Raw genomic sequence first — 17,601 nt, 5'->3', positions numbered from 1 at the left:
TTTTAAATAATTAGATAATTTTATCATTGTCATAAAAAATTGAGTTAATTGTGTTGTATCTACCACTATCATAATTTAATTATAACATTACTAGAAGCAAACCTGAAAATCATTATAATTTTATATGATTTCATCTATATAATAGTTTTTAATTGATATACGGGAATATGAAAAATATTTTAGACATGAAGATGAAGAGATTAAGTTGAAAAAACTATCAGGAATATTAATGATTGTGATTTGTGACCCACCTCAAAATGACTTTACCGTTTTATTTGTTTAGTTCGTTAAATCTGAGACTATTCAATCAGTTTGATTTGATTTGATTTTTGTTTTTTTTTTTCGCCAGAAAAGGAGAAAAATTCATTAATAAACAAGGATAATTTAATCTCAATATTAGACTGAAACAGACACTTGATTCACCGATTTGAATTCTTTATAAATTTTTGGGGACAACATTATATATTAAATAGGGGGGAAATGAAGAAAATAAGTAAAATATATACATGGCATGTATTTTTGTACTGTTCATAGTACCAGAACATCATATATAACAATGTTTTTAAATGAGTGTCAATTTTGCAGAATTTTTTTTTCAAAAAAATAACTTATATCAGACACTTTGTCTGTACCATCCTATACTTAGTTGAACTATGTAATTATCATCATTAATATTAACTATGCATATTTAGAACATAACAAATGATAAAAATTAAAACACATTGTATAAATGAATGCAATGGGAATTAAATCCATATAAATTCATAATTATTTAAATTAAATTACCGAAAACTAACTAAATACAATAATATATCGCATGTTTTTTTTTGGTACTTTTCATATCAATTTTACGAAGTTTTACAACAAATTATATAACAGATGATTAAATGATAAAAATTGTTTAAAAAAAAATTGATTTGTAGTATGTACCTTTTGCCTCGAATCATTTGGAGGCAAAACGTTAATTTTAATTCGGGGCTTTCAAGAATAGACCAATTAAATTAAGACCCAACAAGCATCATGGCACTCTCAATCACACCGTAGTTAATTAAATGTAATGGTGGACATAAGTTAGCGAGTCGCAATCAAAGTACTATCTTTGTTTGGATTTACTGATTAGCTAAGCAATTTATTTCTCTACGTAAAGCACATCTGTTAATTAATTAACCTTTTTGCTGGCCACTAAAATAAATAAATAAAGGAGCGGCTCAAAAAGTCTCAAAATTGCTACGTGAGTCGCGATCAATGTAAATCCTTTTGTTTTGATTCAATTATTGAGCTTTTTTACGTACCTTCTCATAATCAACTAATTCTCTGCTGATCCGCCCATAAAGAAGTAACAACATGTTCTTAGATGAAATCAATTATATAAAATATATGATATGATTATACTTTATCAACAATCAAATATTTAAATATATTATTAATTAAAAAGTTTTATTCAACAATTTTTCTGAATATTCTTATTAGTCTTCGTTTGTTTCTTTTTACGATGCTCAAAACTATTTATTTTACTCCTTTTATTGTTGTCTCTCATGGCTTTCTTTATACATATTCAAATAATTTTAAATGATTTTCTATTATCTTGTCCTCGATAATATAATGACACTCACTTTTTTTTTTGCACGTATTCATTATGAATTTTTATCTTCTTATATATGCATAGGCCTCCATTTCAACATCTACATTTTTGTTATTTTAGTTAGTCTTATGCTCTTGTTGACTTTTTAAAAACTAACATTCACTGTCATGTAACATGATTGATTTTATAACAATACAATAGTATTTTTTTTTAAATTTATTAGATACATGTTGATTACAAATAACTCTTTTTACATAAACAAATGCATATTTTTTTTCTTCGTACTGTTGTAGATGTCAAATTGTGATGACTATGAATTGTTTATTAGTTTGAAGAGGTAAAAGAGGGAGAGGAACATGGGATAAGACACGATGGGGGACCCGTTTGAATTTGGAGCCAAGAATCTTACGATTCTCATCATGCCCACTTGAACTTGATTCCTATTTAGTGGTTTCCTTGTTGTATCAGTTTTGTTTTTGTTTTTTTTTTTCATTTTTTAATATTTTTGGATAAGAATATAAGCATTAGTCAAAGTCAATCACTCGCATTCATCATCCTTTTGCAAACCGTATCCAAATTAGTGGTCTAGTGGCCCTGCCCATACAAGCTGGTCTTAAGCATAGAGGGCTGCTTTGTTTTAAGATGTCAATAAGGTAATTAGTTAAGTTAACTTGAGAATATTGTACGAATGAGTGTTGGTCCTAATGAAAGAGATTATAATCCCTTAAACACGAAGTCTCAAATTCGAATCCATGTAGATATAGAAAATGTTTTGATAACACTTAGTGCATTGTTTAGTGCAAATTAATTCCTCTTATGCGAGAGAGGTGGTTAGTTCTATTTTCACAAGACTGGTTTAGCCTCCTTTCAATTCAAAAAAGAAAGCACATTTAAAAGAGTTATCTAAAATTAGTCCCCAATGGTATTTGAATTTGACTTATGTAGATAGTCACAAAAAAAGACATGAGAAGGCTGTTGTGAGTAAAGGAATTGTTGAGAGAATTTAAGTTAAACTCGTGAGGTATGTGTTGGAAAACTAAGTTTATTTTGATTTGATAAGCTATTTGAACGAGTTTATAAAAGAGGTTAGAAATATATATTTTTACAACAAAGCCTTCATACAACAACAAGTCTTTCCTGTTAGGTGGGATAACAAAATCTTCACAATTAGATTAATTTCTCCCATGAATTCAAGTGTTCAACTTAACTAAAATCAGCAGGAAAAAAAAAACTTAACTAAAATAACATTTTTTTTCTTTAATTTTAATTTGGCCCTTGATTAAATGATTATATTAAAATATTTTTCATATATTATTTTTTTATATAATTAATATCTTTATATGCCTGTGCTTTTTTTTATTTTTTTAATTCATAGCGAGTTATGGCTTTCACAAATCATATGAGACTGGGCTTGAGAACCAAACTCAAAAAACAAAAGTTGGACCAGGCTTAGATATGAAACCCTGAAATTCAAAGTAAACAACCAAGCTTAATCATTAATGGCCCAATAAGCAAACAAGAATTTTTCTTTTAAGAAAACTGATAGGTTCAATTTGGTTTAGCTGGTCTTTTTTGCTTGTCTGCTCTGCCCCAGCCCAAGTGTGACAAGCTACGCTTGTAACTTGTAAGTGGACTAAAAGAATAATTATGAGAAATTAAGAATTGTAAATTCCGTCCATTACGTGTGATGGTTACTTTTTTGGAAAAATCATAAAAAAGAACATGCAAAAAATAATAATAACCATTGAGGACAATAAAATATTGAAATTAAAAGTAGTTTATAAATTTTTGTTATCATTAAAATTAAAAGTATTCACAGAATAGGATAGGATCAGGACACCCCTATTTGGTGTCCTATCTTGAAAAATGATGAGGATTAAATTTTTATCCCTTGTCCTATCTTATCTCAAAAGTTATTCCATCCCGTTAGACATTGAGACGTTCTATCATTCCAATAAAGCAAACGATGTGACAAAATTTTGAATAATAACATTTATTAATTAAAATTTTAAATCACATCACTTATTAAATTTAATATCAAAACAACACGAATATATAAACTACAATAATTTAAAATTAATTATTAAATTACATCAATCACAATTATAAGTATACAACTTAAAATTAAGTATACATGAGGTATAATATATCATGAGAACAATTACAAGTGATTTCTAAATTATAAAAGCAACAACAACATACAAGTTAGGCACAATATTAAGTTATTGTTCTTCTTTTTTAATTGAGATATGTTAAACTAGTTACTTTTTAAAAATAAAGTAAGAAATATGATATAAATAAAAGTTATTAAATATATAGATATAAAAATAAATTTTATTAATAAAATTAATGTATTGTAAATAAAGTTATTACCCTGTGCTATTTAATCCATATCATTAAAATTATTAATATAAAAAATTTAATTTTAATTAATAATTTCATATATTGAAATCATAATTAATATACTTAATATAAGTATAAATTATATTAATATTATTAATATATTTAATGCATATTTTTAAAATAAAAAATAATACAAACACACGTAATATTTGGGATGGGATGGGACATCTCAAAGGCAATCCTATGTCTTATCCTATCCTAGTTGGACCAATTGGAACAAGAATAAGTTGAACACCTCTAATTAAAATACCCTTAAAAATAAGTGATTAAAAGTACATTTTAGATAGTGTGTTTTAGTCAAAACATTATTTTTTAAACTGCAAAAAAGCACCATGATCCTAAAATTTAATTTCAACATTTTGTGATCATGAATGATTATTATTGATTTTAACGGGTCCTTAATTGTGACTTTCCCTTCATGGCTTCATCATGCTTGTTACAGTAGTCAATAAATAATATTAGTCGTTTTCCAAATTTGTGGTGAATGGTCATGTGTGCCCTGTCTAATTCAAATGATGTCTTGGGTTTTTTCTTGGAAGGAAAAGTAATATTAAATTTGAACGGGCACTTCATCATGAGTTTATTATTCTAATGTGGAAGGAGCCTCCTGACTGCGGATTTTATTATTTGAAAGAATTATATTCAGTCCCTCAAAATAATTAACTATCGATAAGGGTCCATACAAAATAAATTAATATTAAAATAAGAATATGATTTGTTGTTGGTCTTTATATATGATTTATTTTTTTGAGAGGGCTGAATGTGATTCTCTCTTATTATTTTCATGCATATGCTTTGATTATTTAACTTATTTTAATTTTAATTGAATTTAATTTACTTTAACTTTTGGGCACAATCATAGAAGCATATATATATATATATATATTATAAATACTAATCACATTGTAGCAGTGCTAATATTATCCCGAGAAATGTCTCTGAACACTTGTTAACAAAATGGAATCTGACCAGCAACTAGCTGCAAAGATGAGAGTGGGATTTATTTCGTAACTGATAGTGTGGTAATGTTTGTCTTTCAGAGTTTTTGTAATCTGACAAGCTAAGGTATCTGCAAATATTCTGAAATGTCGATTCCCTATGCGATGATGTGCCTCGTCTAAAGAGTAAAGAGCTAAGCCCGATGAAAATCACCTTCTAGAGTCTAGTGGTATATGTTAAAACTTTTTTTTTTTTCATGGGCGAGACTTGAGAGGTCACATATTTGATCTCGTTTATAATTTCATGTTGTTAATGCTTGTTGTCTGATAAAATAAAAATAATAAAGGCCTATTTTGTATTTGAGCTATTTTCATAGCAGATAATTTAAATATTTTATCATAACAATATTACTCTTGAAATAATTAAATCATAGAAATATTACTTCTAACATAAAATATGCAAACATTGATGCCTAACTAATTAAATCATAGAAATATTGCTTCTAACATAAAATATGCAAACATTGATGCCTAACTCTGTCGACTAAGAATTTAATTTGACTCAAATTACAATAATATTACTTTTAAAATAATTAAATTAAAGTAATATTGCTTCTAATGTTTAAGTTTGAGTCAGCAAAATTAACAGTTAATATTTATTCATTTAACATTAAAAATAATATTATTATGATTTAATTATTTCAGAGATAACATGGATAAGATAATAAGTTCAAACACTAAATACTCTTATAAAAATAATTTAAAAGCAAAAATGGACGAAAAAAGACATAGTGATGACAGGAAATTCCAAATCACAAATAATAGAGCCCTTGTTTCAGAAGCAAGAATTTCACAGAGCCCTTCTGGCCTCTGCCCCACTCATCATTCATCAATTAGTCTTGTCTCATGCCACCGCCCGTTTGGCTCACATTTCTTCACAATATTCCAATGAATGAAATGACTCTTGTATCCGTTTGTTACTATGTAATGCAATTACCCAGCTGGCCCAAACAACTAATTTCATATTTATAACTTAAAAAAGAGCAAGTAAGAGTAATAATTTCAGTTTCCCCCCTTTTTTTTAAACATACTCATTCCCATTCATAATATAAAACATTTTTTAAAACTCATGCATCATTCAAAATATAAGATATTGAATAATTATTATAAATTTTTACAACTATACTCTTATTTTATTTATTGTTCTTTTTGAAAAGTACTACTTTAATTCTTAATATAAGATGAAATTAACAAACTTTATACTTGTTAAAAAATGTTAGTTATAATCTTAAAATTATAAAAAAATATGTAACTTTCTAATTTTACCTTTGTTTGTAATTAATGATCATAATAAATTATTGTTTAAAATTCAAATAACAATGAATAAAGAAGGGGTAAAATTTAAAAAAAGCATTAACTATTTTAAATTTGTTTTTATATTTAGAATAAAGAAATCTTCCAAACTTTGTCTTATGTTAAGGATTTGAGAGTAGTCCATAAGAATTTTAATTCTCATTATTAAGGTATTTAACGAGAGTATCATTAAAAAGATATATAATTTTTAAAGAAAAAAACTTGCATACTTAGCCTTATTCACTTAAGATATTTATTTAGAATTAAATTAAGACATACGTATCTTTTATAAATTATTTAATTTATAACAAATTAATTTTATTAATATTATTAGCATGTTAAAATTTACATATTTTAATTTGATTAGACAAAAGTATATTAATCTTGCCCGCTTTTCAAAGGGAAAAATTTATATGATTAATTTTATATATTTAATGTACTTATTTTCAATTAAATAAAAGCATGTGGATCCACTATGAGTTATTAATTTTATAATAAATTACTGTTATCAATATTATTGACATATTAAATTTTAATTGTCTTGATTTGATTGAATAAAAGTATGTAAGGGTAAGTCTAAATATGCAAGTCTTATTCTTTTTAAAATATTAAGAGTTTAACTACCTTTTTTTAGAAGATAAAGTAGTTATTAAAATCTTATATGGTGAATAAGAGGAAATAGATAATATTTTTTAAAATTAATTTTTTATCTAAACAAAAAGGAAAAATGCTAGTTAAATTTGGGAAATGAAAACATCAAAGTGTCCAATAAAAAAATTTTAAAAGTAAATTATAAATAAGATATTCAATTTTTAAAATAATTTAAAATTTAAAATTATTTTTTTACAATTATTTAAATTAATATTTATAATTTACTCTCTTCGATTCAAAATATAGGCATTTTCCCTCAGTTTAATCTTGATTTTAATTATAAGCAATTTTTAACCCTTGCACTTATTAACCTAGATCTTTATACAAAAGCATTTTTCATTTATCATAGAATATATTGATAATTAAAATTAATAATAAAAATAAAAATAATATATATCTTTATGAGAATAAAAATTTTATTGGTATGCAATTTTTTTAAAAAATATTTCTGTTTTAGGGCAGAGCAGTATTTTTTTTAAAAAATTGTCTATAATGTCATAAACTGATAAACTCTCTCTCTAAGAACTTTATCAGGGGCCTCCCACAAGAATGCCAATTAATTAAAAAAAAATTAATATTTTAGTCCTTCAATTTTTAAGTTACTTGTAACTCAGTCCCTCAACTATGACTCGCTGTGACTCAATCCCTCAACTATAATTCACCTATGACTCAGTCCCTCAACTTTTGAATTATTTACAAATTAGTCCCTTAACTTTTGTTAATTTTTTTTCATGTTAACTTCTATCTCACATTAATGAATAAGAAGAGGGTATTTTAAAATAATATATGAGTATTTTTTTACCCTTCTAATTTGATAAAAAAATTTAAAAAAATTAAAAAATAATGATCAAGTTATAGGTAAATTAAAAGTTGAGGGACTGAGTTACAGTGAGTTATAGTTAAAGGACTGAGTCACAGTGAGTCATAATTGAGAGATTGAGTTACAAGTGAGCTAAAAGTTGAAAGATTAAAAGATTAATTTTTTTTAATTAAAATAACAATACATGTCTTTGGACTTTGAACAGGACATGGTTAATGTGGGCCAAACCAGTAGTAAACGAAACGTTCGTGCTTCTTCCACTAAACTGGAGCAAAGTCACGCATGAATATCCGCTTTGACACGACACGACCCCGAAAATTTCGAAAATCAATGCAACTTTGTGATAATGACTTCTCTATCTCCTCGAATCCCACTTCTTTTCGACCGAGGGCACTCTCCCTCATCTTATTACTCCTCCAGACCACATGGGCATTTCAGGAATTTCACTTTCAAACGTATTGTTTGGTGGTACACCATCCAACAACCTGGCCATTTTTATTGTCTTCTTTGTCCCCTTCCTTCTCCAATTCCTCATTCAAATTTCACACCTGACTGAGAGCTAGGGCTCTGTTTCGTTTCGTTGTCGCTACTATGGAATTGGACAACGCCGGAGTTTCTGACGCCGGCGGCATTAACAAGAAGAAGCAGTGTTTCAGAGCCGAGATTGATACATCGGCGCCGTTTGAATCGGTAAAGGAGGCCGTCACTCGATTCGGCGGTGTTGGTTACTGGAAACCCCCCCATTCTACCCTCTCCGTTGCTCAGGTACTCTATCTCTCACTCATTCACATGCATACACACGCGCCTGCACGCACCAGTTCCACCATTGAAGAGTAGAAGCAGAGCTTCCAGCTTACTTCTATAATAGGTTCCCACAAGTTAACATCGATAAAAGAAGTTAGGGTTTTATTGCTGTCCACACATTTTCCCTTCTGGGATTTTTAATAAACACATGTATTTCGAAAACAATCTAATTATCTTTAATACGATATGTGAACTAAATTATATATTTTCTCATGTTTCATGTTTGTTGTTCTATCATGTGTTCAATTTGTATTGTCGTGTCGACTTGTTTATTGTACATTGTGTGTTATCTCTGTGTAGTTTTATCATCATCATCATCATCATTTTGCTAAGCATTTGGAGTGATTAAAAGAGTGAAAATAATTTTCCCCTTTTGCCAGCGCGAATCAGAAGAGGCTGATGCTGGAAAGCTAGAGGAGCAGACAGATGTGTTACATAAAGAACTGGTTTTGAAAGAGAGGGAAACACTAGAAGTGTTAAAAGAACTAGAAAGCACAAAGAGGCGAGTGGAAGATTTGAGATTAAAATTACAGAAGGAGGAATCTGAAGTTAGGAATTTAACCCTTGAGACGAGTGTTTGTGATAAAACCGCAAGCATCAAGGAGAAAGAGGGTAAGGAAAACCAAGGGAGTCCCTTACCTTCATCTAGCCCGGGTTCGATATTGATGGAGCTAAAGCAAGCTAAGTTGAATTTAACAAGAACTACCACTGATCTTGCCGATGTTCGTACTTCTGTTGACTCGCTCAATAAGAAATTGGAGAAGGAAAGAAACTCGCTCGAAAAAACCCGTGAGAGGTTTACTCATAATTCGTCAAAAATATCATCTCTTGAGAATGAATTAAACCAGATGAGACTAAGATTACAAGTGACAAAGGATGCCGAAGATTCTTACGATATTAACAAAGAACTCCAACGATTGAGTTCTGAGGCAGATAATTTCAAGAAAATGGGAGAAGTTGCGAAATCAGAAGTCTTGAGAACAATATCTGAGATTGAACAGACGAAAACTATGATAAGGACAGCTGAAATTAGGCTTGTTGCAGCCAGAAAGATGAAAGAAGCTGCTCGAGCTGCAGAAGCAATGGCCCTATCTGAAATTAGTACTTTATCAAATTATGAGATGTCAGATGGAGATTCCATGCAAAAGCAGGATGGAGTAACTCTGTCATTTGAAAAGTATAATAATCTCACAAGGAAAGCTCAAGAAGCTGAGGAAAAATCAAAGAAGAGAGTGGTGGACGCGATGCTTCAAGTTGACGAAGCAAATGTGTCAAAAATGGATATCCTTAAAAGGGTAGAGGAAGCTGCAGAGGAAGTTAAGACCAGCAAGATAGCTCTGGAAGAAGCTCTGGAAAGGGTGGAGGCTGCAAATAGAGGGAAGCTGGCTGTTGAAGAGGCATTAAGGAAGTGGAGAGCAGACAGTAACAAAAGGCGATCCTCAATACAGAATTCTATCAAGTTCAAAAATGCTTACCCGTCTCACCGGAGAGATTCTTGGTTACTTGATGTGAATGGATTGAATCTTGTGAATGATGAAATCAAACCAGTTCTAAAGCCATCCCTATCAATAGGGCAAATTCTGAGCAGGAAGCTGCTTATGCCTGGGGAGTATGAAGCCGCTGGCATGGTTGAAGGAAGAAGTTCAGTGAAACGAAAGGTGTCTCTTGGTCAAATGCTTGGGAAACAAAATGATGATCCAGAGTTTAGTAATGGTGGCAAAGTTGACAAGGAGGAAAGTGTCCAGAAGCAGTCTTCTGCTAAGAGGAAGAAATTTGGATTCGCCAGATTCTCTCTTCTTTTGGCGAAACAACAGAAGAAAAAGAAGAAGAAACCGTCTATGAATTTAAGGTGATGGGGCTGTTGGATCTTGTCGATATTTATGATTCAGCTTCATCTAGAACTGACAAGTGACAAGAGTGAGACTAATGGCTTCTTTCTGTTGTGTCCAGTACACATCTCTTTCACGTATTCTGATTACTTCACTTGAATCACCTATTCTGTTGAATCTCTCTCACCTATTCTGTTGGACCTTGTTTGTGTGTAAGCATGTTGTTACCCCCCTTCTTGTGCTGATTTGTTGGATGATTCTATTGAATTGTTGATCTACTATGATCTGATTTCATCGTTTTCTGAGTTCAGGAGGATTTGGTTCCTCTACACTGAAGAACAAGGAAGAGTGAAAACTTGATGACAATGTTTTGACGCTAATGCACGTTTAGATACTTTAAAAGAAAAAATTATGAAGGGCTTTTTTATAGTAACATGTGCTTTTGTTAATACAAACTATTAAATGGAAAAACTATTACTTAAATTGATGACCTTGATTTGTGTATTGATGGTTGATCCTTCGCTACCATGTGATTAGTTGGTGGTATAGGTGAAGATACCGAAACGCACTGTATTAAATGCTTAGATTTTGATTTGTTAATAATATAGTATATTGGATTGCATTAAAAAAAAAAAAACCCCTCAAAATTCACTCTCGGTCCTGTTTAAACAGTAATTTTCAACAATTTCCATTCTTCTTAATGAAGAGCTGCAAAGTTAAGTGGGTGAAACGTACACCTGTCCACATTGTTTAATACCATTCAGTGTTTTCACAAAGCAGATTGTGCATTTTTCTTCCTTTGTACCCCTACCAGATTGAAGATTTATATCATCCTGTGTGCTACACAATACATATTATTAGCATGGAGGCTCAAACCCAATTTTCTAAACACAGTTTCTATTTAATGTTGTTCAATTACATTTACTAAATTAGGCTTATTCTTCAAACATTAGTTTTTCCAGTTCAAATAGAAAAGATTGGTTTTGTAAAATAAGATTTTCTGAATTTACTTTTCCATTGGAGTGCAGATTTTTGGTGAAAGGTGTTTGAGTTATTTTGAATTTAGAACTTCTGAATTAAATTTAAATAAATTAAATGTTATATTTTTATTTTGAATATTAATATCAATTCTTTTTAAGTAATAATTGATATGTTATATTTTTTTACATTTAATAATTGAAACATTATATATAAATCCCATATGCTGTTACCATGTATCAATCTTCAACCCTAATAATTCTCTTTAATGTTGCCAGTCTCGAAAATGGTCTCTTTTTATTTTGCACTTTTTATTTATAGATTTTGCAAATATCAAATTTCTAAAAATTTTGTACTCCCTCCATTTCAAATTATAAGATACTTTCAGATAAAATCTCACATATCAATAAACATTATTAAATACATTTAACAATTTTATCATTTTAAAATAAAAATATAAACTTTAAAAATACTCATCATTTAATACATTGAAAAGAGAAGGGATGAAAATTAATTATAAAGAGAAAAATGATAATATTGATATTGGTGCATTTAATGAAACTTTAATATAATCAAAGTATTTTATATTTTAAGATGAAATTTTTTTTTAAAGTATCTTATAATTTAGGACAGAAAGAGTATTATATATTGATATTATTAGGATCTATCTTTTTTTTGTGGGGGGATTATGATCCGTCTTTAGTATTTAAGTTAGATTATGCATATCGCCTTTTTGGTTTGAGGAAGATGGGGAAAGAGGAGGACTTGGCTTGTCTTCACTACCCTACCTCTTCACTAACCTAAAATAAAATATAAATCTTTCAAATTTAATGCAAATTAAATCTAAATAATTTGGATTTAAAGTTTTTATTTATATTCATATCTTATACTTCTAATTTTTGGATCTTTCAAATTAAATCTGGATTGTTTTGATTAATGATAAAAAAATTTATTAAAAATTTTAATTTTAATAAATATGAAATAACAAAATAACAAAAATAAAAATTTCAAATCTAGAATCCAGATTTAACTTGCTGGATGGTTTAGATCTTATTTTAGGGTAGTGGAAAGAAAATGGAGAGGAAGGGTAATGGAGACAAGTCAATTCTAAAAAGGGACAAGTTCAACTATGAATAGTAAGTATGTAATTCTTTTTTGAATGTATTAATTTATTTTTATTTAAAAATAATAATGCAAACATTCACTATTAAAATCTGTTTTTGTTTTTTAACTTATTAAGAGAGCTTTGCAACCAGTGTGGTCTTACTCAGCTCGGCCCATGAATAATAAGTAATGTATAAAAAAGGAATATGTATTTTTTTATAGGTTAAAATGCATAAAACACTCTTAAATTTTAAGGAAATTGTATATAACCTTCTTTATTTTTAAACATTTAAAATTAACTCTCTTAATTTTTAATTTTATTTTTTAAAGCCTCCTACCATTAATTAACCTTGTTATGTTATTAATAAAATTATCATGTTAAATTAATGAAATACAAATGACACACGACATGAAAAAATATTTTATTAATTTTTAACACGATTTAAGGAGGGACAAAACTATAATTTTTACTTTTAACACACATGACAATATTCTAATTTTTTAGTTGGGCGATTTTATTCTCATTATTTCCTGTTAACATAATTTAAGAGAAAAATTATAATTTTATTATTTTTTATCAATTAAAACGACATTTTATGCTAAACAAATGAAAAAGGAAAAAAAAATTAAATGGTGTTATTGATTAGAATCATATAAATAAAAACTTATCTTTTAGTATAGGAAAACTACAATAACAAAAAAAAAAACATAAATAAAACTAATACAAAATTAAATATTTAAAAATAATATAATTTTTATATATTTATTATTTGTTTACATAAAATGCCACAAAAGCTTCTATGGGATTTTTTTTTTAATCTGACATGGCAAACTTTATCAATAATATAACAGAATTAATTAATGATAGGGAGTTTTGGAAAACAAAATTAAAAATTATGGAAGTTAATTTTAAAAGTTTAACAATAAAAAAGTTATTTACAACTGTTTCAAAATTTAAGAGAGTTTTATGTATTTTAATCTTTTTTAATACAGTAATTTTCATGTTATGTGAATGTATAAATTTGATGCATGTAAAAAAATCCGGTACTCTACCACATTTAATAAAATATTAGCATTAACTAAATAATATACGTATGTTAGTTTAGCAAGATTAGATTATGTTTAATATATTGATGGACAAATTTTTTTTAAATATATTTATACTACTAGTTTGTATTAACTTTTCTAATTTATGCTAATAATATCCAATAATGGATAATTGCGTAAAAAAAGAAATACACTCCCGTTTTGCTAACTGACTACCTCTGTATAATGCTATTGTACAACAGTTTTAGCTATATTTGATGTTTTTAACACTAATCAGTTTCTTTTGTTAAAAAAACACTAATCAGTTTCGTATCTATGAAACTAGTTTTAAATTCAAACCCAACAAATTTGCAGATAAGAGTTTTCTTGCCCAATAATTTGCATATAAAGTTTAAACTCAAGATAAAGGTGGGGAAATCATTCTCAGATCGTGTTATGCATTCTCAGGAAATTTGTTTAATATTTTTATTGATTACATTTTTTTTTTTAAACAATCCCTTTCGAATCGATGCCGTGCCTTGTTGATCTTTCGACACTTTCGTACCAGATGAAGCTTCCCCGTGAATTATCCTTTCTGCATATTCTGGATAAAGTGAACCAAGATTTTTTTTAAAAAAATTTCCACTCTCATCAGAGTCAGCGCGACTTCATGATTGCGCCACGTGGCCATATGACTTGACGTACTAATACTACTACTATGGGTCTTCCTGCAGAGTAGTGGACTCTATCTCCTTCAAGACAATACAAAGCACAAACATTCAAAGAGAGAATAGCTTCTTTCCCCACCTTCCCTTCCCTTCCCTTGAATCCAGGATATTTCTCTTTCAGTCCCATATATCATCTTTATTAGAAGTAATTTTTTCTCTCTCGTGTTTTAAGTTTAAATTCGGTTTGTTTCCCGGGAAAATCTGCCCAAAGATAGGAACTTTATCTCTCGCTTACAAGTCTGATTCTCAAGTTTATAAATTTCCATGCTCCTTTTTTATTTTCCCCTTGCACTTTCATTTCAATTCGATCGTATGGGTGTGTAGTTTGTTTTTGGCTAGCTTCATGCTTGTATGGTTATGGTTGGCTTGTGCTCATCTTGTTTACCCGACATCAATTCCTTCTGCTGATCGGCTTCATGTGTTATTAATTAATTACTGTTGTCTGTCGGATTGATCGATTAATTAATTGATTAATTATGTTAACGAGTCATAGTTCAGTCGTGCTTGGGACTGCGATACCTATATTGAAAATACTGTTGATCTACCTCTCAACAGTTCTATGCTGCTTCGTAGTAAAACTCTGAAATCTGTATCTTTTCGATGATTGACTATAGGAAATTTGAACTGCTTTTATTTTGGTCAACCTAAGACTGAACAAGACACTGGACTGCTGCAGGCTTTATTTGATTTTTATCAACTCTGATTTCATCAACTCTATTGAACTGCATATCGATTTCACAGTTGGCCAAGGTTCTATAATGATGACCTGAGAAGATAGAATAGGTCAATTAGTCTAATACCATACATTCTTAGGGTCGGGTTATGCACGCTTGAGGGTTGGACATGGAATCTATAGGTTCTTTTATAATAGGATTGTGTCGATGATTCGATCTTTACACCATGAGTTTGGAATGATATTGTGGTATGGTTTTCTGTCAGCCTTTACACCTTGACTATCATCAAAGTTCACTATATACATGTCAGGAACTTGTTACCTCTGTTTTTATGTTTTATCTTGCAATTGCCCTTGAATTTTTATTAAGTGTTAGATTTTTCCCTGATTGAAAGTTGACTTAGTATTCAGTGGTTGTTACAGGCATCATGGAAAGGAGAATGGGGCTCTTGTTTCTAGTTATCTGGGTGCTGCTTTGGCATCTGATGCCAGAGAATTGGCTAATACTGATCTTTTGAGTGGTAACATGCAAACTCTGATGTTTACAGTAAAGCTGTTAGTTGTCTATATTATCTTCTTTGTTCGCTTTTTTAGTTTTCCTGATCTGTTAGCATTGGTCTATGTTGCATGAGGAGTGAAAAATTCCCATTTCTGATTGCTTTCCTAGGAATGCCATCCCTAAGTTTCTGTTCCTAGAAATTTTGCAGCAATTTAAAGGACAGTTCAATATCCGAGAAAATCATAAGGGGCAATGGTGTAATATTGTTGTATGTCATCACTAATATTATGCAAGTTTTCTCATATGAGCCATCTCAACTTTTAGTTATTAAACATGAACACTTCAAAAGAGTGGTCGTGTTTTTACTAATTCCCGTTGAGCACACATATTAGGCATGGCTCGACTCATTAAACTGCATATAAAATTTTTAGAATTTGTCAATTCGTCATTTCCATGTTAGTGTCAAGTTCTATGTTCTATGATTCCTTAATAATAACATGATTTTTTTTTGTAGTATATATCATCACACCTGAATTGGTGATTATGTTCCGTTCTTTTTGGTACAAAAAAGTTTGGGTGTGTTGGGTGCAGGGGCTCGCCAGGGCCAGTGTTGATTATGTTCTTTTAATCCTTAATAAATATTATTTCATCAAACCTTGCTGCTTGAAATGCTCTGACAGATTCATGGATGATGTTGTTGTTCAATTGTTGGGTGATGGAAAGTTGGAAAATAGAATAATATGTTAGTAACTAGATAGGTGACATCGAATAATACCTTGATTTGAAATATTAAATGTACAATAAGTTGCCTTCCTATACAACGCTTGAGGATATTTTCCACACCCTTCTTTCTTTTCTTTTTCCTCATGAACTTTAAAATAACTGAAGCACTACAGTTTAACCCCTTCAAGCCGTAACACATCAATTGACTGAAAATGCCTAATGTCCAAACACATGCATAATAACTCTCTTATTCTGCACCTGTCCATTTCTTCAATTGGCAGATTCCTAAAATTCATATACACGAGAAAGCAAAAGCACTATAGGTAGTTTTAGCGTGTGATATGTCTGTTCATAAAAACACAACTCTTTTCCATTGTAATCTGGAAGGATCACCAGTTAATAAGACCACAGAGGCAAATGAAATTAACTGAAAACAATTTTCCAATCTTTTGATTTTTGCTTATCGAACACACACACACACACACACACACGTGTCTCATTTCATTTGTTTCATTTATATTTTTAATTACAAGTGATGTATGAGTAGCTCATCTTCTTTACATATCTTTGAAATTGCAGAACAAACCAGAAGACCAGATGTATGTACACGTTGTGAGGAATATAGTGCCAAGGCACTTGAATACCTAAGTGAAAACAAAACCCAGGAAGAGGTTATGGATTACCTTCACAATGCTTGCCACCAGCTGCACTCTTTTGAACAGCAGGTTGGTGAAGGGTTTTCTCTTTAGATGCCTTAGTATTGATAGCTGACTAAGATTTCCTGATATGAACTTCAATGTTCAACAAGAAATCCCCATTACCCTCTTCGTGATGGACTGTAAATCATTCACTGAATAGCAGCTAATTTTTTACAGAGCCTCATATTCCTTAGAACCTAAAGGGTGAATGGATGAACGAATGTGAACTTATAGCGCACTAAATACTCACTTTGTTTCTTCTGTATTGAACAGTGCACTACTTTGGTGGACTATTATGCTCCTCAATTTTCTTAGAGCTTGCGTCACTTCGGCCTGGAGAATTCTGCAAAAAGGTCAATCTCTGTGAGAAAATTGCAATTATTTCCTCAAAAGTTCAAGAAGATAGCTGTGGATTCTGCAAAGAAGCAGTATCAGAGTTAACGGATAAGTTGAAGGATCCTGATACTCAGGTTTGTAAAATCGCCTCCTACTGTGGTGTATGAGATGTGAAAGTTTATCTTGTCTGTTCTGAATTCTGATATGCGCATAATTATCGTACTCTTTCAAGTTTCACACTTTCCTAATTTTCCGAAGAGCTTTGATGGTCAATTATGGGTGAGTTAAAATGGGTCAGCCTGCTTCTTGACCCAGTCCGATTTGGGCATATTACTTCATTGGCTAGCCTGGCTCAGCCCTATTTAACCAACCACATTGGTGGTTGGACATGGTTAATGTCTATTCATAATAGGCTCTGATTTTGAGACCCTAACTCACCATGTTGGTGACCTGGAT

At 30.0% G+C, this 17,601-nt stretch overlaps 1 protein-coding gene and 1 pseudogene across 1 annotated transcript; both read left to right on the top strand.

Annotated features, from left to right (window-relative positions):
- The first annotated feature begins 8,229 nt into the window (after nucleotides 1-8,229).
- Nucleotides 8,230-10,681, top strand: LOC129290430 (WEB family protein At2g38370-like). The gene is made up of 2 exons (XM_054927189.1): nucleotides 8,230-8,512; nucleotides 8,932-10,681. Exons 1-2 carry the CDS (start codon nucleotides 8,339-8,341, stop codon nucleotides 10,402-10,404), a joined length of 1,647 nt encoding a protein of 548 aa, XP_054783164.1. The 5' UTR covers nucleotides 8,230-8,338; the 3' UTR covers nucleotides 10,405-10,681.
- A 3,336-nt stretch (nucleotides 10,682-14,017) lies between these two features.
- On the top strand, nucleotides 14,018-17,443 carry LOC129290083 (uncharacterized; annotated as a pseudogene).
- Nucleotides 17,444-17,601: the final 158 nt, after the last annotated feature.

The sequence above is a fragment of the Prosopis cineraria genome, unplaced genomic scaffold (genome assembly GCF_029017545.1).
Source record: "Prosopis cineraria cultivar Desert tree isolate PC_DT_omini unplaced genomic scaffold, ASM2901754v1 PC13, whole genome shotgun sequence".
Lineage (NCBI taxonomy): Eukaryota > Viridiplantae > Streptophyta > Magnoliopsida > Fabales > Fabaceae > Prosopis > Prosopis cineraria.
The sequence above is the reverse complement of the archived record's forward strand: the minus strand, read 5'-3'. Positions and strand labels throughout refer to the sequence as shown.

Excerpts from the sequence above, each read along its gene's own strand:
- LOC129290430 (XM_054927189.1), top strand. The coding sequence starts at position 8,339 with ATGGAATTGGACAACGCCGGAGTTTCTGACGCCGGCGGCATTAACAAG. Across the intron at positions 8,513-8,931 it reads CTACCCTCTCCGTTGCTCAG|CGCGAATCAGAAGAGGCTGA; the intron begins GTACTCTATCTC and ends CCCTTTTGCCAG.